Raw genomic sequence first — 27,396 nt, 5'->3', positions numbered from 1 at the left:
TCCAAAATGACATATTACGTCATGTGTTTTAAACATGTAATAACAACTATTTCAATTATTACATTAGCTCGGCCAGCTATCTCATTTTTTTTCAAAAAAAAAAATTTAACAACAAGCCAAAACATGTTTACTAGGTGTGACTGGACATATGTATTATTCTTTGTTTAACTTTAGCCATAAGCAAATGAGGACGAATGTCCAAATAGGCACATCAAAAAATAATAAAAATAATGCATATGAAAAGATATTACCAAACCAAAGAAAAGAAAATGCATGATAAATACAGATCATATATATGGTACATTACTAGCAAATGATTATATGGTACCAAAAAAAAAAATACTGATATACATATGATTCGGTAACTTGTTAAAGAATAATTGTTACCTTTGTCAGAAACATAGATTAACACAATACGGTAACTAAAATATTTGTTACCTTGGTAAAAATTCTATTTTTAGTGCACAAACACGAATTCCTGGTATGTACACGTACCACGGTTTCGTATATATATATATATATATATATATATATATATATATATATATATATATATATATATATATATATATATATATATATATATATATATATATATATATATATATATATATATATATATATATATATATATATATATATATATATATATATATATATATATATACTATTAGATGCCCATGGATTCTGGTAATTTTATTTATTTTTATTTCTCTTTTCTTTTTAACATTCCTGCTTATATATTTTATTAGATGCCGAGAGAAAAAATGATTTATATTTTTTTAAAATGTTTTTTTTTTTTAAATGTATTTTTAACCATGCAAAGTTCAAAAATTTCCTCATTTACTTATTACTAGCGTACTAACAGCTTTTCTTACAAACTCAAATTCCAACATTTTACTCCTTTATCGAATGAGGTGGCCACTTCAAACGGCTTTAAACTGAATTAAATAAGGAGTTTTGTCTGAACATGGCGAAACGTTCTGTTTTAGCTTCCTGCTGTACCGTAACCTACGCCAAACAAGGATGTTCACGGCGATAAATATCATCACTGTGATACCTAATCCTGCTAGTAGTTTGGGGTGAAGAATTTCCTTATAAGTCGGTGACAGGTGGTCCATTTCGGTTAATTTCATCAACCGCTTGGCAACCTGTCTGTTGTACGGGAGAGGTAGTGCTGGCATTGTAGACGTCCACTTGAAGTTCGCGAAGTAGGCTCGTTCTCTGATGAGTGTCCTTAGACCAGTCACCATGGAATTAGGGGAAGTCCCGATACAACCAACTGCTGCAACAGAGATGTGGGCGAAAGACGTGGATCCGTCAGGGCATGATACATTGAAGCCGTCCTTGTCGTATCGTATCCACGAGCCATTGTTCAGTCTGCAATTGAACTCATTATTGTCAAAGGGATAAAGCTTATCCAGACAATTTTCACTTGTATGGGAGAGAGCACCGTCTAGCACTATACCTAACTCGCATGAATCCATTAAGTTTTTATGGAATTCAAATGAGTCTGCTGTACATATTTTTCTATCCATTGCGTCTGAACAGTGAGTTAATTGATTTAAGTCTTTAATGACCGTATATGTTTCCTTGTCTGGGGAAATCAATACGTGTCCTGTCAAACTGGATATTACTGGATTTGAGTGATTTGTCATGAAAGTCGGAAATGGTGATATCCTGTAAGATTGCCAGGCATCAGAAGAATCAAAGGGAATTGTAATCCTAATCTTGTTATTATCAACGTTTACTGTAATTAGGCTGTAATAAAATTCTAACTTACGTTCGCCTAACAAAGGAACATAGCCTAGTTTATCCCTTCCGTTCTCCAGAATTAACTTTAAGTGATTTATAGGCAACAAATGGGGCGACAGTACACCTTTAGTTGCTAACGTGATAGCTTCTACATAATCCTTGGATTTCTCAATGAAATGTGCAATTCTGTTATGTATGTGATCTATCTTTCAATCATAATACGTTAACGTTGCCAACAAATCCTGTACTTCCATAATCTGAATGATATTATTTGAATGTTCATTTACTAAATCCATAATTTGATTGATTGAAGCTAACTGATTCCTTAGTTCTGACATAATCAATTCATCTTCATGAGTCAAGAACTAAATTTTCTTATTTTGATTACTAATTTTAAGACGATTGGAAATTCCTAAACCTAAACTTGCAATAGACCCAAAGATGTTTAATGCAGCATAAATAAACGGATTTCGTCTTTCTTTATGTTCGTGTCCTACAGTCCACATCAAAAGGTCATAAGCCAAAAATCTTGTCTCGTAAGTCTTATTTTTCAAGTCATCAAATAGCATCTCTGCAACTTTTAACCCTGGATAGGTACGGTTGGTCGTACGCGACCCCGAGCGTCAAAACAAAAGAGGTTTTTATCACGTGACTCACCCCCGTGATGGAATTTGTGGGTGATCGACCTGCAGTCGGTCACTTGCCCACACGCTCTGGTAGTGTACAGACGTGCTTCGCTCTAGCTCTCCTCCTTCCCAGATTTCTGAGACACGTCGGGGTCGTTCGCGTCCGAGTTTACCCTTCTAAGGTAAGTTGCATATTTATCAAAGTTATTACGTATTATGAAATTGTCGTAGAATGGTGCAACTTGTATAGGTTATCGGATGTGGAAATTCTTGGTGGATGATTTAGCTACCACGTGCATGATTTTTTTTTTTAGTTGAAATGCCGTTCATCACCACGAGGACCATTTTACCGCGAGTGCCCCTTTTTCAGTTTTTTGCAATTTTTGGCCAAGTCATTTTTCCGTAAGTAATTGCCAAATAGTGTCGCAAAACTTTTGCTTTTTCAGTGTTGGAAAGTGTGTATAGATGATCTGGCTACCCATGCATGACTTTGTTTTTGTCAGGTACGCCGTAGATCTTGGTATGTGGGGCATTTAACTGCGGTTGCCAATTTCTGTTTTTTTTCAATATTTGTAAAAATTTACTGCAGCGTAAGGAATTGCCATATAGTATTGATTTTTTTTCATGTTTATTTGTTCGAAAGTGTGCCTTGATGGTTGGGCTAACACGTGCATGTGTTTTTTTTCATCTGAGATGCCGTATATTAGAATGTTGGCCATTTTTCCGCGAGTGCCCCTTTTTCAGTTTTTTTCATTTCTTGGCTAAGTCATTTTTCCGTGAGAAATTAGCAAATAGTATCGCAAAACTTTTATTTTTATAGCATTGGAAAGTGTGTATAGATGATCTGGCTACCCATCGGTGACTTTGTTTTTGTCATATACGCCGTAGACATGGGTATGTGGGGTATTTAACTGCGGTTGCCAATTTCTGTTTTTTTCAATATTTGTAAAAATTTACTGCAGCGTAAGGAATTGCCGTATAGTATTGATTTTTTTCATGTTTATTTGTTCGAAAGTGTGCATTGATGGTTGGGCTAACACAAGCATGTGTTTTTTTTTTATCTGAGATGCCGTATATTAGAATGTTGGCCATTTTTTCGCGAGTGCCCCTTTTTATTTGCTTTGCATTTTTTTGCTTAGTCATGTTACCGTAATGAATTGGCAAGTTTTGTCGTAAAACTTATATTTTTATTGTGTTGGAAAGTGTTTCTAGATGATCTGGCTACCCATGCCTATGTTTTTTTTTAGCCAGATATGGCGTATATTTATAAGTATGTGTTCGATTTTCCTGTGTTTGCTATTTTTTCGTTTTTTCCCATTTCTTTCGGAATTACTACGTACTAAGTAACTATCACAGAGTAATGATTCATTTAGATGTTTATTTGTCGGAAAATGTGCCTTGATGGTTTTCCTAGCACGTGGCTGAATTTTTTGTTTTTAGAAGGGATCACCATTAGCACGTTGCTATTTTTCATAGAGTGTCCCTTTTTCAGTTTTTTTCATTTCTTGGCTAAGTCATTTTTCCGTGAGAAATTAGCAAATAGTATCAAAAAACTTTCATTTTTATAGCATTGGAAAGTGTGTATAGATGATCTGGCTACCCATGCCTATCTTTTTTTTTAGCCAGATATGGCGTATATTTATAAGTATGTGTTCGATTTTCCTGTGTTTGCTATTTTTTCGTTTTTTCCCATTTCTTTCGGAATTACTACGTACTAAGTAACTATCACAGAGTAATGATTCATTTAGATGTTTATTTGTCGGAAAATGTGCCTTGATGGTTTTCCTAGCACGTGGCTGAATTTTTTGTTTTTAGAAGGGATCACCATTAGCACGTTGCTATTTTTCATAGAGTGTCCCTTTTTCAGTTTTTTTCATTTCTTGGCTAAGTAATTTTTCCGTGAGAAATTAGCAAATAGTATCAAAAAACTTTCATTTTTATAGCATTGGAAAGTGTATATAGATGATCTGGCTACCCATGCGTGACCTTGTTATTGTCAGGTACGCCGTAGATGCTATCGGCGTGTGGGGTGTTTTCCTGCGGTTGCCAATTTCTGTTTTTTTCAATATTTGTAAAAATTTACTACAGCGTACGGAATTGCCATATAGTATTGATTTTTTTTTTCATGTGTATTTGTTACAAAGTGTGCCTTGATGGTTGGGCTAACACGTGCATTTCTTTTTTTTTTTATCTGAGATGCCGTATATTAGAATGTTGGCCATTTTTTCACGAGTTCCCCTTTTTATTTGTTTTGCATTTTTTGGCTTAGTCATGTTACCGTAAGCAATTGGCAAGTTTTGTCGTAAAACTTATATTTTTATAGTGTTGGAAAGTGTTCCTAGATGATCTGGCTACCCATGCCTATCTTTTTTTTTTTTAGCCAGATATGGCGTATATATTTGTTACTGTTTTTAGAATGATATATTGTTAATTTATTCTCATCATTAATTTATTTCCTTATTTCCTTTCCTCACTAGGCTATTTTTCCCTGTTGGAGCCCTTACTTGGAGCATCTTGCTTTTCCAACTAGGCTTGAAGCTTGGCTAATAATAATATAGGTATGTGTTCGATTTTCCTGTGTTTGCTATTTTTTCGTTTTTTCCCATTTCTTTCGGAATTACTACGTACTAAGTAACTATCACAGAGTAATGATTCATTTAGATGTTTATTTGTCGGAAAATGTGCCTTGATGGTTTTCCTAGCACGTGGCTGAATTTTTTGTTTTCAGAAGGGATCACCATTAGCACGTTGCTATTTTTCATAGAGTGTCCCTTTTTCAGTTTTTTTCATTTCTTGGCTAAGTAATTTTTCCGTGAGAAATTAGCAAATAGTATCAAAAAACTTTCATTTTTATAGCATTGGAAAGTGTGTATAGAGGATCTGGCTACCCATGCGTGACCTTGTTATTGTCAGGTACGCCGTAGATGCTATCGGCGTGTGGGGTGTTTTCCTGCGGTTGCCAATTTCTGTTTTTTTCAATATTTGTAAAAATTTACTACGGCGTACGGAATTGCCATATAGTATTGATTTTTTTTTTTCATGTGTATTTGTTACAAAGTGTGCCTTGATGGTTGGGCTAACACGTGCATTTCTTTTTTTTTTTTATCTGAGATGCCGTATATTAGAATGTTGGCCATTTTTTCACGAGTTCCCCTTTTTATTTGTTTTGCATTTTTTGGCTTAGTCATGTTACCGTAAGCAATTGGCAAGTTTTGTCGTAAAACTTATATTTTTATAGTGTTGGAAAGTGTTCCTAGATGATCTGGCTACCCATGCCTATCTTTTTTTTTTTAGCCAGATATGGCGTATATATTTGTTACTGTTTTTAGAATGATATATTGTTAATTTATTCTCATCATTAATTTATTTCCTTATTTCCTTTCCTCACTAGGCTATTTTTCCCTGTTGGAGCCCTTACTTGGAGCATCTTGCTTTTCCAACTAGGCTTGAAGCTTGGCTAATAATAATATAGGTATGTGTTCGATTTTCCTGTGTTTGCTATTTTTTCGTTTTTTCCCATTTCTTTCAAAATTACTACGTACTAAGTAACTATCACAGAGTAATGATTCATTTAGATGTTTATTTGTCGGAAAATGTGCCTTGATGGTTTTCCTAGCACGTGGCCATGCATGACATTGTTTTTTGCCTCAGATATATTGGTAGGGGATCCATTTTTCATCGAATGCGTATTTCTAATTTTTTCTCATTCTTTGCAGATATCAAAATGGCAAGCAGGAGACAATCTTTGGGCTTGGATGCCATAAATCAGCTCTTAGAGCAATTCGATAGCGATGTCGATGATGCTTTGGAGGTTGATGACATCAGTGACGAAGAATTCATCAATGTCGATGAGTTGGAGCAGGAGGTCAGGGAGGAACAGGAGGAACAGGCGGTGACCCAAAATCCTGAGATTGTCGCCTTAGGGAATGGTGATGGAGAAGCCGACGACGATGTGGGGGAGGAGGGGGTTGGGGCTTCGGGTTCTCATGTTGTCCCAGTCAGCACGATAACAAGTCCTGTGCCATCGACCTCACGTGGTCCCCCCCCAGTAACGGTACCGGTACCTCAGCTCACGCCAGTGGAGGAGAGAAGCAGGAAGAGGAGAAGGGGGGATCTACAGGCAGCCAGGGGGTCGGCAATCACCCAAATTGATGCTGAATCGGTGAAAGGTCGCGACGGTACCGTTTGGCATAGAGACCCAAATGCCACCCTCCCCCATATGTTCACACCAAGGATTGAGCCTGGGGGTCCCACTTCTCTCACGTTGGGAACGAGCAAAGTGTCCGACATTTTCTCTCTCTTTTTGACCGACCGCATGTTAGCCGAGGTTGTTTTGTATTCTAATGAACGCCTTGCCCTATTGAGAAGTCATTATCATCATACGGGCAACGTTGCCCTCAGGGACATTGACCTGAGGGAACTGAAGGCGTTTATTGGTATCCTAATAATGACGGCAGTGCGGGCGGACAACCATACACCGACGTGGGACATGTGGAACCTCACAGAGGGAAATCCTTTGTACAGGTGTACTATGAATGAGCGTCGTTTCACCCTGTTGGTGAGGGTAATTCGCTTCGATGATTCGGCCACCAGACAAGAGAGGGTGAAAGTGGATCGCCTTGCACCCATTAGAAAACTCTTTGATCACGTGGTGACCAATTGTCGAAACAATTACACCCCAGGACCACATCTGACTGTGGATGAACAGCTTGTCCCTTTCCGGGGGCGCTGTCCATTCAAGATGTACATACCCAATAAACCTGCTAAGTAAGTAAAATTCTTTGTTTTTTATATTTGCACATGTTATTATTGTTTTGAAATTATAAAAAATTGTTTATATATATATATATATATATATATATATATATATATATATATATATATATATATATATATATATATATATATATATATATATATATATATATATATATATATATATATATATATATATATATATATATATATATATATATATATATATATATATCTATTTTGTGAAGTAAAGAACTTGCTATATGATTTATATATCTAAATCATAATATATCATCTATTCTATCTCTATCTATGTATAACTTGTTCATTTATATAACTGATAATTTATCTTTCGTATTTGTAAATGTTTTTCTTATATATTTATTATTATTATTATTTTATTATTATTATTACTATATTGATTAGTAATATAATTGTATATTGTGTATTTTTTTAAATTTTTTTTTATCTTTTTACCTTTATTAGTTACTAATTCCATTTCCCTTCTTCTAGATATGGTATCAAGATTGTATTGGCGTGTGATGCCGACGCTTGGAGAAGTTTTTACGTCTGATCTTGTGGCACCTTTTCAGAGAAGTGGCCGCACAGTGACGACGGATAACTTTTTCACGACGTTACCGCTTGCTTTGTCACTCTTGGATAAGGACATGCATTTGTGTGGCACCATTCGCCAAAAGCCTTATATTCCTAAGGAACTTACGGAGAAGGTGCTTCCCCCAAAGGAGTCAGTGGCAGTGTTCAATTACGAACACAATCTAACTCTACAGTGTCAGCAAATAAGTTGGACTAAGAAGGTGATGCTGTTGAGTTCCCTGCATCATGATCCGTCTGAAGTCGAAAAAAGGAAGACCGACATTCAGATGTTTTATAATGCGACCAAGGGAGGTGTAGACACATTCGACCAGATGTGTTCTACATCTAGTTGTATTCGTAAGTCACGATGCTGGCCTATGACTCTCTTTTACGGGATATTGAATATAATAATGGTCAATTCTTATATTCTCTATACGTCCATGCCTTTCACCAAACCAGTGCCAAAGCGAACGTTCCTCAGAGATATCGCCTACGAGTTGTGTGCTCCCCAGGCAATACATCGGTATCTAACGTCACACAGTTTGTCGAAAGGACTCCGTCAAATCATGGTGGATACTTTCAAGATACCTGAGCAGGTCCCACCAAGACGTCGAATTCCCGTTGGCCAAAGAAAACTCCCTAAAAGGATTCGGTGTCACACCTGCCCGCCTAGGGACGGCCGCAAGACAAACACTGCCTGTCTCCTGTGCAAGAGTCCTGTTTGTCTGGACCACCAGAGTGTCCTCTGTCCAAACTGTAGCGTCTGTCCAAACTGTAACGCAGCGTTATTTGTAAGTTACAACATGAAAATTTTGTTTACTTCTTTTTTGATTGAATATCATCAAATTTTATTACCGAAAATATTATTATTGATTTACAATTTTCTTTTTTTTCGATTTTATTTCCCTTCAAATTTTTTTTTTTGGGGTCAGCATTCTAATTTTATATTCGTAAAATAATCGACATTCATCCAGCAACCCACCATACAATTTTTATGTATATCCAAGAATAATTAGATTAGTAAATAACACCCTCATCAAATTTTATTACCGAAAATATTATTATTGATTTACAATTTTCTTTTTTTTTCGATTTTATTTCCCTTCAAAAATTTTTTTTTTGGGTCAGCATTCTTATTTTATATTGGTAAAATAATCGACATTCATCCAGCAACCCACCATACAATTTTTATGTATATCCAAGAATAATTAGATTAGTAAATAACACCTTGAAATTGACATACCCTTCCTACATTTCAGGAGGCAGAACAGGGAGTCTGAGTCAGTGTGGTTGGCGGCCATTTTGTGGACATATCCGAAGCGTAAGTTGCCATATCTATATATATTCTTGTTCCCTATAAAATTTGTGATATTTTGGTATATTTTTACCTGCATAAAATCATATTATATATTATATATAGGTATTTTTTTACGAAATTTCTAAGTACTCAAAAAATGACCTTTAGATATGGCCCCTGATATAAATGTAATTTACAAAATAATGAAGATTTTTTTACATATTTCTATTCTAGGATAACATGTGTTTATTCCATAAAAAATTAGCCAATTCGGATTTCATTTGGGTACCTAAAAAAATTCATGAAATTTGGACACATTTTTTTGGCCAAAAAAAGTTACCCTTTTTTTCTCATTTCAGATCTTCACCTCTATGGGTCCGATCTCATCCAAAATATAGGAAGATGTGTCCTAGACATTCAAGATTCAATCCCTGAAATTATTTTTGTAAATAGGAGAAAAATTATTTTTTTATGAATTTTTATGTAAGGTCTTTTTTTTTCTACTTATTTTTTTAAAATATTTATAATAAATTATTTTTATGCAGATGAGTAGTTTTTATCTTTACAGTAGTTTTAAGCATTCATTGAAGGTTTTTTTGGCAAAAGAAAAAAAGAGGTTACTGCAAAAACTGATTTTTCAAGAATTTTTTTTGGCGTCGGGGTCGTTCGCGTCCGAGTATACCCTTAAAGGGGTGTCCGAGGACCGTACCTATCCAGGGTTAATGTTGATCCAAGCAAACTCTCTGTAGTCAAATGAAAATGTCTTCTATGCAACTCATCCAATGAGGCAGAAAACCTTGAAATGGCGGTTCTTAAGCTAGTGACATCATTCTCTTGAAAATAATTGCTTGCATATTCACTTCCACAACTACGTTGCTCGATGTAATAAAAACGTCTTCTTGTCTTTCAACTATAGTGCCATATTTAAAATTTATACTTTTAGTTTTAGAGCTCATCCCACACGAGAAAAATGTCTGAGCGAACAATATCACTCCCAACAACAAAAAATTCATCTTGGAAACCTGTAACGAGAAAAATATATGTAATTACTCCTGTATTAAGAAGAAAACTTTTAATCACATAAAATAAAATAAAAAAATTTTCTTCACTTCTTTCTTTTTTTTTTTTTTAATTTCTTATGTGAGCCAATGGTACTATTCTCTCAACCGTGGGTTGGGATACGTTTTGAACTCTAAACCTATTGGCCGTTAATGTTTCCAGAATGTTAAATGGGCCTTCAAACTTAGGTGTTAGTTTATAATTGAGTGTCAGGGAATTCCTTAGACATTTTTCCCTGGTAAAGATAGCACTGCTTATTTGTGATTAGGTATGGTAAAACAAATACAGAAATTTAGAAACAAAGTTTAATTACAATTTATAATTTATTAACACCACTATGGATTATGAAATTGAAAGATATAATACTGAAATAAAGAAATAAACAAATGATGAACAATAAAATTATTAATTAACTTATCTGTCTGACACCCTTTTAACATCCATTACAAAAATAATAAATCACCAAAGGTCTTGTTACGAATAAATACCTCAACAATTGCTCGAGAAAAATAACCCTTACAACACAGAACATAACACAAGTCACTGTTCATGGGTCTCTGACATTTATCATACGCTAAATAACACCAATTTGGATTTCGGATTCAGAGTCACCTATATAACGTATGCTTCGATGTAACAGCGGGAACCTGTGATTATAGTTCGAGGATTTATAAAAAGTGCATCTCTTGGTTCGGGATTGCTTAAGGTCGTGCACTGTTTCCCCAAGGGTCGAGGATTACCCTAGCTGAAAACGAAAGAACATACCTTGTGAAATTTAACTACACTTATGATTAATAACAATTCGTAAAGACTTAATTAAATATGCACTTAAACCATTTTAGATACACTTTTAAAGACAAATTTTAAAGATTAACACATTTCACAAAACTGATAACAATATTCCATATAAACACAAACAGTTAATCCACTTACTGCACGGCTAGGTGATTATAACGTGACTAAAGAAAATACAAAATTTATCTTTCAAAGTCTATTATGAAACTGAAAATACAAGGATAAAATCATAAACAGAAACTTTGCAAATACGGTAACTTCAAAACCAATCAATAGATGGCGTTACTAACATGAAATTCCCTTACAAAACCCCCCATTAAGTCTTTTATATATAAAAGGTAAATAACATGGAATTTCATAGAAAAGACAAAATACCTTAAACTCTACTTAACAAATCAGCAAATATATTATTGGTACCCTTCACATGAACAACAGAAAGAATAAACTTGTAATGCCAAAGACCAACGCTTTAGTTTATCATTACTAGACTTTGAAGTCTCTAAATACATGAGTGGCTTATGATCACTTTCCAAGAGGAATTTTCTCCCCATTAAGTGGTACTCAAACTTCTTTATTCCTCATACTATGGCCAAGCATTCTCGCTCGATAGCTGCATATCGAGTCTCGCGGGGAAGAAGTTTCTTGCTTGCGAATGCTACTGGATAAGGTTCACCGTCTATATACTGCAGCAAAACTGCTCCTAGACCTGTAGACGATGCATCCGTTCTAAAACAGAAAATGTTATTTAGATCAGGCACCTGAAGAATCGGAGGAGAAGTTAAACAAGATTTCAGTTCATTAAATTTGCACAGTGCATCGTCATCAAAATTAAATTTTTCTGAACTACCCTTCTTCAAAAACTTCGTAAGATGAATTAGTTTATCTGACAAATTTGGAATAAATCTACCATAAAAATTTACAGATCCAATAAAGCTTCGTAACTGTTTCTTGGTAGTGGGAGCAGGCATATCCAAAATAGCTCCAATTTTATCCTGTTGAGGAAAAATACCCCTTTTGTTGATTACATATCCTAAATATTGTATCTCTTCATAACCGAGGAAACACTTTCCTGGTTTAGCAGTTAATCCCGCTTCTTGCAGTCACAATATGACTGTTTCCAAATATGCCATATGAATTTTCCAGTCTTTGGATACAATAAAGATATTATCAAAATAGCAAACTACGAAAGAAAGACCTTTCAATACTTGCCTCATTAATCTAATATACGTCGCACAAGCTGTGCTAAGGCCAAAAGGTAATCTTACATATTGCATTAGTCCAAGATTAGTTGAAAAGGCTGTATACTTGCGACTTTCTGGTGTTAGAGGAATCTGATGATATGCTTTGCTGATATCAAGTTTTGTAATGTACATAAAATCTGCAAACTTATGAAGATCTTGCTCAAAGCTTGGCATGGGCTCACAATCAAAATCTGTAATTGCATTTAAAGTTCTAAAATCAACAACCAATCTGTAGTTACCTTCTTTCTTTTTGACGAGCAATGCAGGAGATGAATAATTAGAAGATGATTGCTCTATTATTCCAAGATCAAGAAAACTTTGTACTTCGTCATCGAAATCCTTAGTTAAATGAGCTGGGATTGGATAATATTTACGAACAAAGGGTTCAGTAGTCTTAATCTTAATATTATGCTCTTGTAAAGAGGTTTTACCTGGTTTATCTGAGAATACATGTTTGTACTTCTGACATAAGTTACGAAGATCATCTTTCTGTACATCTGAAAGATTAGGGTTTATGTTGCATGTACTCTGATTGGTATCCACAGTTTCAATTTTCAGATAATCATCCTCATCAGCATTAATAACAGCAACTTTGTTAACATGAACAGTGTTTATCATTCCAGTCATATCTTCATCTGCTACATGTAACATATTTACATTCTCTCTACGGTAATATTTCTTCATAAGATTGATATGATACAGTCTCTTCTTACCTTCTATGTTTACCCAGTAGTCAACTGGACCATGCTTATCAATTATCTTGTATGGACCTCTCCATGAGAACTGCAATTTACCTTGTTTTTCTGGAATAAGCAAAAGTACTTCATCATCAGCTTTAAATCGGCGCTTACTACTCTTCAAATCAAAATAAGACTTATATGTACTGGAAGATATATTCATGTTTTGAACAGCCAAATCAGAAACATCGGACAACTTTTCACATAGTTCCAAAACAAAAGAATAAAGATCAGTTTCCCCTGTAGACATATCCGAATTTGTCCATAGTTCCTTCAATATTGTCAAGGGACCTCTCACTTGACGGCCATATAAAATCTCAAATGGTGAGAAACCTGTTGTATCACTTGGAATTTCCCTCATGGCGAACAGTGCTGCTGGAAGGAAACGATGCCACTGATTATGTTTTAACTCACATATTTTCTTCAATATACTCTTTAAAATCTGGTGTTGCCTTTCTATTCTTCCATTGGCAGCAGGATGATAGGGGGTACTGAAAAGAGGTTTCACTCCTAATAACTTGTGTACTTGCAACATAAGTTCTGATCGAAATTGTGGTCCTCTGTCAGAAAGAATTTCTTTCGGTACTCCCACTCTGGAAAAAATAGATATTAAGGCTTCTGCAATGTCTTCAGATGATATGTTCTTCAAAGCGACTGCTTCCGGGAAGCTTGAAGCATAATCTACCATAGTCAGAATATATCTATGCCCTGCTTCACTAGGAGGAGAAATCGGGCCCACTAAGTCAATAGCAACTCTATAAAATGGCATAGAGATCACTGGTAATTTAACCATCTGAGCCTTCTTTACTTTTCCAACAAGAGAACATTTTTGGCATACATCACAAGATTTGCAATATTTATATATGTCAGACGTCATACCCTGCCACCAGAAAATTTCATTAATCTTATTAAAGGTTTTCCTATGAGAAAAATGTCCACTTACCGGAATATCATGTGCAAGGCGCAAAACTAATTTTATGCATTTAACTGGTACAACCAACTGTTCCTTTCCCAGTAACTGAGGCTTTTTAAATTTCTGTATTTTCCTGTAGAGAAGTCCATTTCTCATCACGAACTTGTACTGCAAACCATTCTTGCAACGTTTGACATCTCCAGACTAACTCATTTCTCTTGCATATTTCAAAGCTTCGCGATTCTGCTGTTCTCTAAGAAAAGATTCATGATCAATGGATATATCAAATGGTTCTAGTAAAGAAAGAGGGTGAACAATATTTCTCCTTTTTACCTGTGCTCTTGTTACGGCATTTACGTCTATGGAAGAATCCGTATTTTTCAGAGGAAACAAATTATGGTCCTGTACACCTGGAATATTGCCTAATAAGACAGTACAGTACTTTATTGGAGCCCGAACAGCATTAACCCAACCTGTAAAGAGATTACATTTCAAATAAATCTTGACAATAGGGAATCTGTCCTTCCTGCCCAAATAATCAATAAGAGTAGAATAAGAACAATTTGTTCCAGGATCAGGAATCAAATCCTCTGATACCACTACTGTTGTAAAACCTGTATCTCTAAGTATTGTAGATAATGTAACACCATTCACTGTTCCACATACCATAGGTCCACATACTCCAGTGTTATCCAGAACTTGTCCTATCTCAAGAGAAGATTCAGATTTCTTTTTGGGTACCTTGTTAGGACAGTTTCTCGAAATATGTCCACTCTGACCACAACCGTAACATGCAATCTTACCAGGACGGGACGAACTAGTTTTCTCTGGTTTCTCACTCTCACTGATCTTGTCACTGGAACTAGATAAATTCGCATTATGCCTAAAGGACTTCTGCTCATCTTTAGGATAACATTTGTGTGCTGAAGCATATGTGTCTGCCAATGATGAATAATCCTCTGGAGTTCTAGGTTTACGCTCCTTAAGAAAAAGACGCCTTTCCTTGGGTAAAGTAGACATGAACTGATCACATACTATAATGTTTCTCAAATCTTCGTAGTCCTTCGTTATCCTAAGACTATTTATCCACAAATCAAAATTTCGAAATAATATATTCAAATATTGTTCATATGTGCTCTTGGAATCCATTTTTGCAGTTTTAAACGCTGTCCTGTACCAGTCACTAGTCTTCTTGAATCCTTTCAAAAGAGCTTCCTTCAATGATGCATAGTCACTTGTAACATCATCTGAGAGCGACATGTAGATATCTAATGCCTTACCTCTTAAAAGTGATGCCAACTGAACTGACCAAGAGTTCCGCTCCCAGTTGAGAGAAACTGCTACCTTTTCAAATCTTACTAGGTAGGCGGTGATATCATCAGTATCACAAAATGGAAGAGGTCTAGTAGTATCCACAGCAACTGTTACATGGCTAGGGTTAGATGTTGCTCCTCTGATCTTTTGCAATTCAAGTTCATGTGCCCTCTGCTTTTCATTTTCTTCCCTCTGCTTTTCATTTTCTTCGTATTTAATCATCAAAGCCCTTTCTTCTCTTTCAGCATGTCTTCTATCACGCTCATCACTATCTTTGATTTTCTTCTCTATAAAGTTCAAAAGAGCTTCATCCGAGAGTCCCATGGACAAACCTTCATCCTTCCAGAATTTATAAAATTCCATTTTAAATTATCCAGTTTTTAACCATTGCCTACAAACAACTTAATTTAAGAAACATTAAAGATACCTGTTACACAATAACAATAAGCGGGAACTGAATTGTACTAGAAATAATTATTATGAATAAAGGACAATCACACACTTTCATTAAATAACAGTAACCAATCACCAAGCATCAAGATTCAACAATAAAGTTAATAAAAATAAATATGAAGTAAAAACAATAACTTTAAAATTGTCAAACCAGTATATCTCTAGAGTCAACTGAACTCTTACGTAACAACTATGTTACCGGGCACTGTTTCAAGAACTCTGTTTACATTCCATTAACTATCGGAAGTCTCCCACTTGCGACCTTCCAGCCGTATTCTTAAAATGCCCACATACTCAAAGTAAATTTCCGCCACCCCAATTAATTGCACTTTTAAGTGTTGTAATAGAAAATAAATGACTATCACCAAACCAATCACAAAGTAACGCAGGCCACTATTAACAAGGAAATATTTAAATTAGCCCTGGTGAGCACACCACTTAATGTCAGGGAATTCCTTAGACATTTTTCCCTGGTAAAGATAGCACTGCTTATTTGTGATTAGGTATGGTAAAACAAATACAGAAATTTAGAAACAAAGTTTAATTACAATTTATAATTTATTAACACCACTATGGATTATGAAATTGAAAGATATAATACTGAAATAAAGAAATAAACAAATGATGAACAATAAAATTATTAATTAACTTATCTGTCTGACACCCTTTTAACATCCATTACAAAAATAATAAATCACCAAAGGTCTTGTTACGAATAAATACCTCAACAATTGCTCGAGAAAAATAACCCTTACAACACAGAACATAACACAAGTCACTGTTCATGGGTCTCTGACATTTACCATACGCTAAATAACACCAATTTGGATTTCGGATTCAGAGTCACCTATATAACGTATGCTTCGATGTAACAGCGGGAACCTGTGATTATAGTTCGAGGATTTATAAAAAGTGCATCTCTTGGTTCGGGATTGCTTAAGGTCGTGCACTGTTTCCCCAAGGGTCGAGGATTACCCTAGCTGAAAACGAAAGAACATACCTTGTGAAATTTAACTACACTTATGATTAATAAAAATTCGTAAAGACTTAATTAAATATGCACTTAAACCATTTTAGATACACTTTTAAAGACAAATTTTAAAAATTAACACATTTCACAAAACTGATAACAATATTCCATATAAACACAAACAGTTAATCCACTTACTGCACGGCTAGGTGATTATAACGTGACTAAAGAAAATACAAAATTTATCTTTCAAAGTCTATTATGAAACTGAAAATACAAGGATAAAATCATAAACAGAAACTTCGCAAATACGGTAACTTCAAAACCAATCAATAGATGGCGTTACTAACATGAAATTCCCTTACATTGAGTCCTTTACGCACATCGATTTGAATATAAACGTTATCACCCACGGTACATGTTTTAGTTGGCTTCGCTATTTTATCATGATTCCTTTTCATTATGATTTGTGATTCTTCTAAATTCTTTCGAAGGATATATCGACTTATACTTGCATTTATACATTCTTTTAAAGGATTTGATAGATTAGTTGTAGGCGTTAATACATGGAAAGGCGTTCTAACTGGGGTACCATACAATGCTTCATGCGGTGACATTTTAATTGATATATGATATGAATGATTCAGAGTACTCAGTGCTGCAGGTATTGCAATATCCCAGTTGGGGTCTGATCCCCCTAGTGTTACTCTTAATATATTTAAAATCTTCCTATTTGCTCTTTCCACTAGCCCATTCGACTCTGGGTGATATATCATGGTATTTATTTTCTTCATGCTGAGGAATTCACACAATGAGGTAAGAAAGTGATTATTAAATTCACCACCCGAGTCTGAGATTATCATGTGTGGAATTCCATGTTTACAAATGTAACACTGGTAAAACTTCCTAGCGCATTCAATTGCAGTTTTAGTTTTAAGCGCTATTAGTTCTGTATATCGAGTTAAAGCATCTATAATTACTAAGAGGTGCTTATTTCCTCTGTCTGACTTGTAAAATCCTGTTAACAAATCCAAATGTATTCTTTCAAAGGGTTGATTGGGCACAGGATAAGCCCCTAGGCTGACAGGTGTTTTCGTATGCCTTTTGTTTTCCTGACATGTGCGACAATTAGCTATGTGTCTTTTTATATCTATAAGCATCGAATGCCAATAAAACAATGATTTGGCTTTCTGTGACATTAATGAGAACCCTGGGTGTCCATGTAATGGATTTGAATGCAACCAATTCAGGACAGTGGAAATAAGTGAGATTGGTACTACTACCTGGTCGTTAGTTACATGTGGTGTATTGAGGGTTTTCCTTGTCACAGTCCTACACAGAATATTATCTTTGATTATATAATTCTGCTGCTTATACTTTATATATCCCTTTTCCTTATGATTGCCTTTCAAAGCATTTATAATTGTTTCTATTTTCTGATCTTTTCTTTACTCAGTCTGTAACAATTCAGCGCTCCAGCCTAAATCTTCTTTTTCAGATATCGTTTTAACAATAGGCATGGATGTTGATATATCTATTAATTCAGCTAAAGGCTCCGTACAAGATGACACGGGGTTGCGTGATAATGCATCCGCAATGATATTTGCTTTCCCAGGTAAATACCCGATTCTTGCGCCAAAATCTTGAATAATCAAATGCCACCGAGTTCGTTTAGGGCTGTGGTTGAAGCCTTTAAAGAACTCTGTTAGTGTTTTATGGTCAGTAAGAACCTTAACGGGATAACCGTAAATTATGAACTTAAAATGCACTAGTGAATTAACAATAGCTAGACCTTCCTTGTCTATTACTGCATACTTACTTTCGGAAGTTCTAAATTTTCGAGAAAAGATAGCTATCGGGAAAAATTGTTTATCATATTGCTGAAGCAATACCCCTCCTACTCCTAAGTCTGAGGCGTCTGTTGCAATGAAGAATTCCTTACCGAAGTCAGGAAATTTTAAGATAGGAGAACTACACAGTTCATCTTTCAAGGTATTAAACGCCTGTTGATGTTGGTCAGACCATATGAAATCTACGCCCTACTTCGTAAGATCAGTTAAAGGAGCGGCTATTATTGAATAGTTGCGTATAAAACGCCTGTAATATCCACTACAACCCAGAAATTGCTGTATTCCCTTGACATTAGTAGGTATGGGAAAATACGTATAGCCGACACCTTATCATGGACTACTTTAAGACCTTGGCTTGACACCATGAAACCCAAATATACTAATCCTGTTTTGAAAAATTCACACTTACTAATCTTTACCCTTAAGTTATGTTGTCTTAATCTCTGTAGTACTAGTTCTAACTTACGTAGATGTTCTTCTAAGGTGTTGGAAAAGATTACAAGATCATCCATATAGGCATGCAATATATCCCCTAAAAAGTCTCCAAACACTATGTTAATCATTCTTGTAAATGTTATAGGAGCACAACGTAAACCAGAAGGCATCCGTAAAAATTCATAATGTCCCCTGGCTGTGCTGAAGGCTGTGTATGGGATACTATCTTCTTCTAATGATATCTGGTGAAAGCCTTTAAGTAAGTCCAAACTGGTAAAATATTTATTCTGACCTAACAAAGACAAAATATCGTCAGTAAATGGCACTGGGAATCGATCAGGGATTGTCTCTTCGTTTAGACGACGGAAGTCGACGCAGATACGCCATGTTCGATCTTTTTTCGGTACAACTATTAAAGGAAAATTATAAGGGCTGTTTGATTTCCTAATGACTCCTTCTTCTAGCATTTTACCTACTTCATCATTTATTTCATTCTGGAATTTCATAGGGAGTCTGTACGAGGGTACATAGATAATTTTCTGCTTGTCCTTTAACCTTACTTGATGCTCGATCACATCTGTTTTTCCTAAGGATCCATCCGTAGTGGAAAAAACATCATGATATTTAGTTAAAAGTCCAAAAATTTTCTGCTGAATTTCTTCATCTTGAATGTCTTTATTGATTTTATTTTTAATAGACCGCAAAAGGGATTCATCCGCAACTGATTGAGAGTGATTGATCTCAGCAACGGTAAGAATACGATGTTTATAAACTTCTACATCCAAGATATGTTGATTTTTGTGAATTACTAAAGTGTTATTTAAATGATTACAGACTTCAATATTACATTGTTGATGTGAGCCTACTGTATAAATAGCTTGTGTGACAGACAATCCGTTAGTTTTCAAAGTGTCATAAAGGATTAATATTTCAGATCACGGTAATGTTTTTTTTTTTTTTTGCACTATTAAATTCGAAGGTACGTTTGGCTCGATAGATTACGTGCAAGATGATATTACGGGTGAACGAGAATTCTGCTGGGTCGCGTATATTATTTCTATATTAGTGAGACAGGTTATTGGTTCTTCAACGTACGTTACGGTTACATTTGTCGTCTCCTTTTTATCCAAAACTGATTTTAAGGTATTAGAAGACTTATAGAATTTCCCTTTGATATACACGCCGTGCTTGGCAGGGGCTAAGATAATGTTTTGATTTCCCATAGATGGGTATCCTATAATTACAGCTGGATACATATCAATGTTTTGTACAACAACAAATGTATCGGCAAACGTGCGTTTACCGACTTTAAACTGAACATGAGTTATGCTTATTACATTTTATTGATTATTTCCTATACCCGAGAGTCTAACTCCGGATTTTTCAATCGGAAAGTTCGAAAACAACACATGATGTGTCTTCAAATCCATGATATTACGTGGACTACCAGAGTCAAAAAATAACGTAAAGGATTTGTGTTCTAGATTTACAGCATATAAGGTTGGTCGTAACTCATTTTGGCTTATTATTGTATGGATTCGTTGCAAATCTACGAGAGCATGCACTGTTTTACTTAATTCGGCCGTGTGTTTCATAGGAAAATCTATTGTCTCACAATTATCTAATAAAAAATTAAATTGATTATTCAATACTATTGATGTTGACATGAATGACCTTGACCCAACATCACTCTCTTCCCCTCTGGAGTTAACTATGTGTTATTTGCTTTGCTCTGCACATTCTGAAAATTAGTCTGACCTTGTGAGGTCTAGTTTGACGACCCAGGCTCAGCGATATTCGAAGAAGTGTTTGTTTGCTTTGGACTTTGAACTACATTGACATTTGGTTGTTTCTTCTTATTGTTAAAATGAGGATTTTTCTTTTTATTTCCATATGAAACTGACTGTGGAATTAACTGCGTATTTCTGGGATTCTGTTGTGTCTTACGCGAGTAACATTGATTGTATGAATGAGTTGAACTATTATGAATCGAGCGGAATTTCGTTCTGCAGTCCGCGCTTAAGTGACCTTGACGTTTGCAATTATAACACGTCATTCCCGCTACTTGACTATTAACTACGTTCACTGTTTGTGGCTTTGTTTCATTCTTTGCAAAAACTTGAGTTAACACGGGATCGAGATCTGGACACTTGGACATGTGTTTCTTTATCTGTTTATATACATCCAATTCCGTACTTGCAGGCGTTAACTTTTTATCAAAACACCGCACTAAAGCTTCAGGCAACATAAGTGTCATGCAAGTTAAATACATTAATCGTAAAAAATCTTTCACGGAGATGTTATCCCTAATAACCCAAGTGGAATTACCGAAAATGTCCTGATATTCATTAAGCCTATCAGCTATGAGAGCTGCTCTCTCAATAACATTAAGCCGATTCATAGTGGCTTGATTAAGTGTATTTCTTAACGTTAATACTACATCCAAGGCTTCTTCACCCCCATAGACCGTGCGTAACCTTAATTTGAAATCATCCCAGGTAACTGCTTCTTATAATGAAACACCTCTTAAATACGCACTCGCATCCCCCTTAGAAAAATCTATAAAGCTTTTAGCTTCTTGTAATTGTACAAAAGGGTCTACGATTTGTTTGGCATTTAAATGGGCATCGACGGATGAAATCCATGACTCCACATTTTGTGGCAAGAACCCATTGACTCGACCCTGAAAAGGAAGGATTGCTGACCTGGCATTTACAAGCGTCACAATTGGAGGAGGATTAGTCTGGCCTCCGCCACTAGGTCCAGGGGTAGGGCTCACAGGGGGAGTCATGACTGTTGTATTTCTTTTCCTATCTCTGTGACCCCTTGCAATTCTATCAAAATATCTATATGAATACAGACATCCACTGCGTAAATGCATATGTATAATAAAATTCCCCAAACAATGTTACTAATCCCAAGACATTTCCCGAGAATTTCTGAAAGAAAACTGAACACAAAGATATTTCCTGTAAATTTCTGAAAGAAAAAGGAAATAGCACAAAGAGAGAAAAAATTCTAGATGAGAATTCGGAGTTGAACACAGTTTCCTTTAATGAAAGGAAATAAAAGATTAGCAAACCACTCACCCCAGTAATAATCGACTAACGACTCGTGATAACTACACTTCACTGCCCAAACTGGAATGAATTTAAAAATTTGTACTTAGCTTGTGTGATGTCGACACATCCTCTCTCTCTCTCTTGATGTTTTGTTAGCGATGTATCGTTCGAGTTTCCGTTGAATGTAGTGCTTCCTGGATATGTTTTGTAAACGTTGAACGTCAGTCCTTGGGTTTCCTAGGATGTTGATTGAAGATCCAGTTCATCAGTTTGTATTTATAACATTCATTAAATGTTATATAATTCGATGGACTATGTTACTTAGTCAAAATTGTAGATACATGTAGATAACGTTGAGTTCTTGAAGATCTTTCTCTGGTTTTATTGCTTATTTTGATGTCCTGAAGATCTTCCTCTAATTCTTAGAGTTTATTATTATAATTACTTGAAGATCTTTCTCTGATTCGTAGAGTTTAACCGCTGTCACCATTTATTGGTGTGTTACCGCTGCCACCATTTATTGGTGTGTTACCGCTGCCACCATTTATTGGTGTGTTACCGCTGCCACCATTTATTAGTGTGCTACTTTTATAAGCACACATTGAGTATGTGTTGTTTAAGATGTTAAGGCTGGATAACGAAGTTCATCTTATTAGCTTTAAAAGTATTTATTCTCTAAAAACAACAGAGTTAAACATCTCCATCATAGGAGTGGAGTTGGTTTGGTCGGATGACCAATTCTGGTGAAGTATAGATATGAACTGATTAAATTATCGATATCACAGATATCGTATGCTTAGTTGACGTAGCATTTTAAACACAATGTGGAAACTTACATTCTTTCTCGGAAGACACCTGCATCCGGTGACGTCACAATCTTTCACACACTGATGCATTGGTGTTGATGTTTAAGAAAAATGTTACATTGCCGAGGCTGCATAGTGCATCCTGTTTATGATTTTACATGACTACAGCAAATCTCACGGCTAGCATCTTCATCCAAAATGACATATTACGACATGTGTTTTAAACATGTAATAACAACTATTTCATTTATTACATATATATATATATATATATATATATATATATATATATATATATATATATATATATATATATATTATATATATATATATATATATATATATATATATATATATATATATATATATATATATATATATATATATATATATATATATATTAATATATATATATATATATATATATATATATATTCATGTCAACCATTACATTACATCAGAAAATAAACTTATTTATAAACATTATCTATTAAAATCACCTAAAACGAAACTCCTTCTCTAACTAACCCTAAATTCTGACTCCCAAAGAGAGAAAAGAATCTTACCTGAAAGTAAAGGAAAAGATTTTGTATCAGAATAACATAACAGTCATTAAATGACCTTTACTTAACTCAGCTTAAATGAGGTCAGGTCAGTGTATATATATTGCATGATATAAATATGTATATCTTTCATTCTCATTCATCAGTTGCTAGTGGTATTCCAGATGATGAGGAGACTTGAAAACAAAATACTACATCTTCCGTAGTAAGTCTCCTCCTCCTCCTCCTCCTTTCATTCTTGATGCAACCCTTTAGGTGTCTTCATTTTTGAAAATGAATTAATGCTACAGTATGAAGACATGACAGTTGACATTGGGGAGATATTTGTAACTGCAAGTTCAGTGAACATCCAATAGAGGTCTCTCTCAAGTCACTTTGCTCTCTCATTTTCCACCACAATGGAATTTTATGTTCTGTCCTCTTCATTTTAGCCTTATATAATAAACAGTATCTTAAAGAGAGAGAGAGAGAGAGAGAGAGAGAGAGAGAGAGAGAGAGAGAGAGAGAGAGAGAGAGAGAGAGAGAGAGAGAGAGAGAGAGAGAGAATGCTATCTAGGCACTTCTGACTCGTACCTTAATTATATCGTGTGCAAATAACCACATCGTTATTTTCACCTCCCGTTTTTATATACATTACCGAAGGATATCTTTTGATATGTATTCAATTTTCGTAATTAATTCAACACGCAAATAACACTGAATTTTGCTCTTGAATAATTTTGAATTTGATAAAAACCGCCATTTTTTAGTAAGTGTTCCTGTGGTCCGAAATGAGTCCGAGACGAAGATCGCATCGCATCAGCTGTTGATTACAACCGAGTCTCGAACTTCCATCAGAGTTTAATCCAATGTTGGTTTAAGATAGTTTGGTCGTTTGCGATGTGGGAAGCGGACCGTTGACTCTATGCTCTTGCTCCAACGGAGGAGCATATGGGAGCATTTAGGCTCTGATATATTAATTATGTATGGAATATATCGTAATAGATTTTCTAAAATCAATTGGAGCATTTTCTATCATTTAATATTTGCAATAAGGAGCGTTTAATATCGGAGCATATAGATGAGCATTGTGATACCTCCAACAAAGAACATTCTCCTAAAGGGAGCATATATATCCCAGTCTTCCTGAATGCAAAATAAAAGAGCATTTTGTAAAACTTCTAACTTCAAGAAGTTTTAACTTCGGAGCATTTAAGATAATAAAGGAAGAATTTACTTCAGATCTCACTGGAGCATTTGAGTCAAGAATTTAACTAATGATTCTTTTATTAAGAAGAAATAGCTCTCTCTCTCTCTCTCTCTCTCTCTCTCTCTCTCTCTCTCTCTCTCTCTCTCTCTCTCCACAGACAGACAGACTAAACCAAAATTGTGTTAGTGAAGTTGAACATCTCAGAAGATAAGAATTATAAAACAGAAATCCAAATGCTGACATAACTAAAGGTTGGCTCTAGAGATATAAGGTTAGGTAGTTCCTGTCCCATTCATCCTCCCTTATTATCATCATGCCCTTTGAGAGACTGGGGGAGGAAGAGGCGACCCACATCAGTCGAGTAACTCCCAGGAACTTTATTTCACATTAGGGCAACACAACAGACGTCAAAGATTACCACAGATTACTGTAGAAAAGAGAAATGGGTATTTGTTTCCCCCTAACGGATCGATTCTGGGATTTATATACATAAGGGAGGCTACAAACATGTATGTATACGCACACGAGTTTATATAAACACACAAAATACGCACACACTTATGTATATATATCTGTAGAGTATGTATATGCATGTACTTTGTATATGTATACATCCCTAATTATTCATAATTGAATATATTTGTATAACATATATATGTATATACTGTATATATATATATATATATATATATATATATATATATATATATATATATATATATATATATATATATATATATATATATATATATATATATATATATATATATATATATATATATATATATATATATATATATATATATATATATATATATAGCTAAATATATATATATATATATATATATATATATATATATATATATATATATATATATATATATATATATATATATATATATATATATAGTATAATCTTTTATGAGTGTCTTCAGCCAATGAGTTCCCAGAACTTTTGTTCTTCTGTGATGATCATTATTTTGTATTTCTTAACTATTTGAAGTAAGTCATTTTCTTTTGGGGAATTTTGTACAAATTATTATTTCCCTTTTTTTTGTGTGTTTCGTACAAGTGTAAATGTTTGCCTGACACCCCTCCCACACACACATACACACCTGTGCTATTTTCCCTGTTGGAGTCCCTGGGATTATAGCATCCTGCTTTTCCAACTAGGGTGGTAATAATAATAATAATAATAATAATAATAATAATAATAAACTTTAATGTTGGCACAAAGGAGAACCATAAACGGTTTACTTATATCATTTCCCTTTGACCTTTGACCTCTGAAACTCTGAACTCTGAACCTTCTCCATTTGAACCTCTCAAGAAGAAGAAAGGTTCTCATTTGAGGTTCATCTTTCAATGGAAGACTTCCAAACTCTTCCAGAGAACATTGGAAGTCTTTGAGAGGTGTCTCTTTTGGGACTTCCAGTTTCTCTCTTCTTCCAAAATCATTGGAAGATTTTACAGAGAGAGATTTTGATTTTGAGAAGAAAAGGAGAGGATTGAGATAGGTACCTGATAGTCAGTCAGGTGTGGAGGGTCAGAGATGTGAGAGGAGGAATGTAGAGGGCTTGCAACTGCATTTTCAATTACTCATATATTGTGTGTGTGTGTGTTTGGGATTCTTTCCGTTCCTATTTTCCTATATTCCAATCACTGTACAGAAAAAAAACTCTGTATAGGGAAAAATAAAAATAAACTGAGGAGGAAAAAAACAGGAAAAACATTTTGCAGTGTTTAGTGAAGAAAGAAAAAACACCGATGTATTTCTTTGGTCTTCATAAAACTCGAAGTTTTCCTCCAATAGAATATGTTGGGAGACTATTGTGATGTCTGTCTGTGTCTATCTCTAAAGGCATGAGTTTCAGAGCCAAAATGACAAGCTCTCTCTCTCTCTCTCTCTCTCTCTCTCTCTCTCTCTCTCTCTCTCTCTCTCTCTCTCTCTCTCTCTCTCTGTCTCTCTCTCTCTCTATTGTTAGTTCTTACATAAAATTGCATTTTGCAAATTGATTGACATTCATCTAGATGTAGAGTTATTACCTTTGACATCATTACTGATAAAACACCAATCATCTATGACGTCATTACTGATGGAACAGACATAACCAATAACATTATTAGGTCTACATCACATATGACGTCATCATTACTCAATACAGATGATATCAATATCATCACCATCAATAGGAGTTATGAGACGAAAACTTCTACCAGTAAAGTGTCGAGTGGAATAAGTGAATCGTTGTTACCATTAGGTGAACTATAAGAGAAATACTATCATTGATAAATTATCATTACTGATAAAACGTATACTATTAAAATACCTCCATTGAGAATGCCAGTGCTTCATAATACTCAGAAATTGTGGGGATTAGGGGAAAGGATTTAATCCCAAAGGGAAGGGATTTAATGGGAACCTCCTCTTAGATAAATCCTCTCCCAACAACGATTTCCCTTCATTGATATAATAAGGGCATCAGATCTTCAGGGGTCTTGAGAAGAGGGGAAAGACTCTTGAATGAAAAGTGTATATACATACACACACACACACACACACACACACACACACACATATATATATATATATATATATATATATATATATATATATATATATATATATATATATATATATATATATATATATGCAGAAGAACCACAGGGAAAATGAAAATACGAAATATACGCTTAAGTCCTGACTAGTTTCGTGATACTTCCTCAGAGGACTGATTTATTGAGAGGGGCTTCTTCACATTTTATAGGGAAAGCAAACGTACGAACATACATATAGAGATTTAAAGAACAATGACACTCCCTTACCAGCTACCTGTGCTTGGGTCAGGTGTTTAAGTGGGTGGAGTCCCCAAGCTCATTAGACACCTGCCGAAAAGGGTCATTTCTAGTGGCGGGTAATTTCTTGTTTTTCAGTACAGTTTATTTATATGAGAACACGGTAGCCTTATATATATAAATACT

At 34.8% G+C, this 27,396-nt stretch overlaps 1 protein-coding gene and 2 long non-coding RNA genes across 3 annotated transcripts; 1 reads left to right on the top strand and 2 right to left on the bottom strand.

Moving 5' to 3' along the window:
• Positions 1-8,410: 8,410 nt before the first annotated feature.
• LOC137633569 (uncharacterized) lies at positions 8,411-9,564 on the top strand. The gene is made up of 3 exons (XR_011042278.1): positions 8,411-8,521; positions 8,990-9,051; positions 9,387-9,564. It is a non-coding gene; the product is annotated as an uncharacterized lncRNA (long non-coding RNA).
• An 813-nt stretch (positions 9,565-10,377) lies between these two features.
• LOC137633646 (uncharacterized) lies at positions 10,378-11,294 on the bottom strand. The gene is made up of 2 exons (XR_011042332.1): positions 11,020-11,294; positions 10,378-10,831 (listed from the first exon to the last, which is right to left on the bottom strand). It is a non-coding gene; the product is annotated as an uncharacterized lncRNA (long non-coding RNA).
• A 165-nt stretch (positions 11,295-11,459) lies between these two features.
• Positions 11,460-15,308, bottom strand: LOC137633861 (uncharacterized). The gene is made up of 4 exons (XM_068366102.1): positions 14,261-15,308; positions 13,982-14,131; positions 12,147-12,562; positions 11,460-11,873 (listed from the first exon to the last, which is right to left on the bottom strand). The coding sequence occupies exons 1-4, from the start codon at positions 15,306-15,308 to the stop codon at positions 11,460-11,462; spliced, it is 2,028 nt and encodes a 675-aa protein (XP_068222203.1).
• Positions 15,309-27,396: the final 12,088 nt, after the last annotated feature.

Source organism: Palaemon carinicauda, chromosome 43 (genome assembly GCF_036898095.1).
Source record: "Palaemon carinicauda isolate YSFRI2023 chromosome 43, ASM3689809v2, whole genome shotgun sequence".
Taxonomy (NCBI): domain Eukaryota; kingdom Metazoa; phylum Arthropoda; class Malacostraca; order Decapoda; family Palaemonidae; genus Palaemon; species Palaemon carinicauda.
Note: the sequence above shows the minus strand (reverse complement) of the source record. Positions and strands in the feature narration are given on the sequence as shown.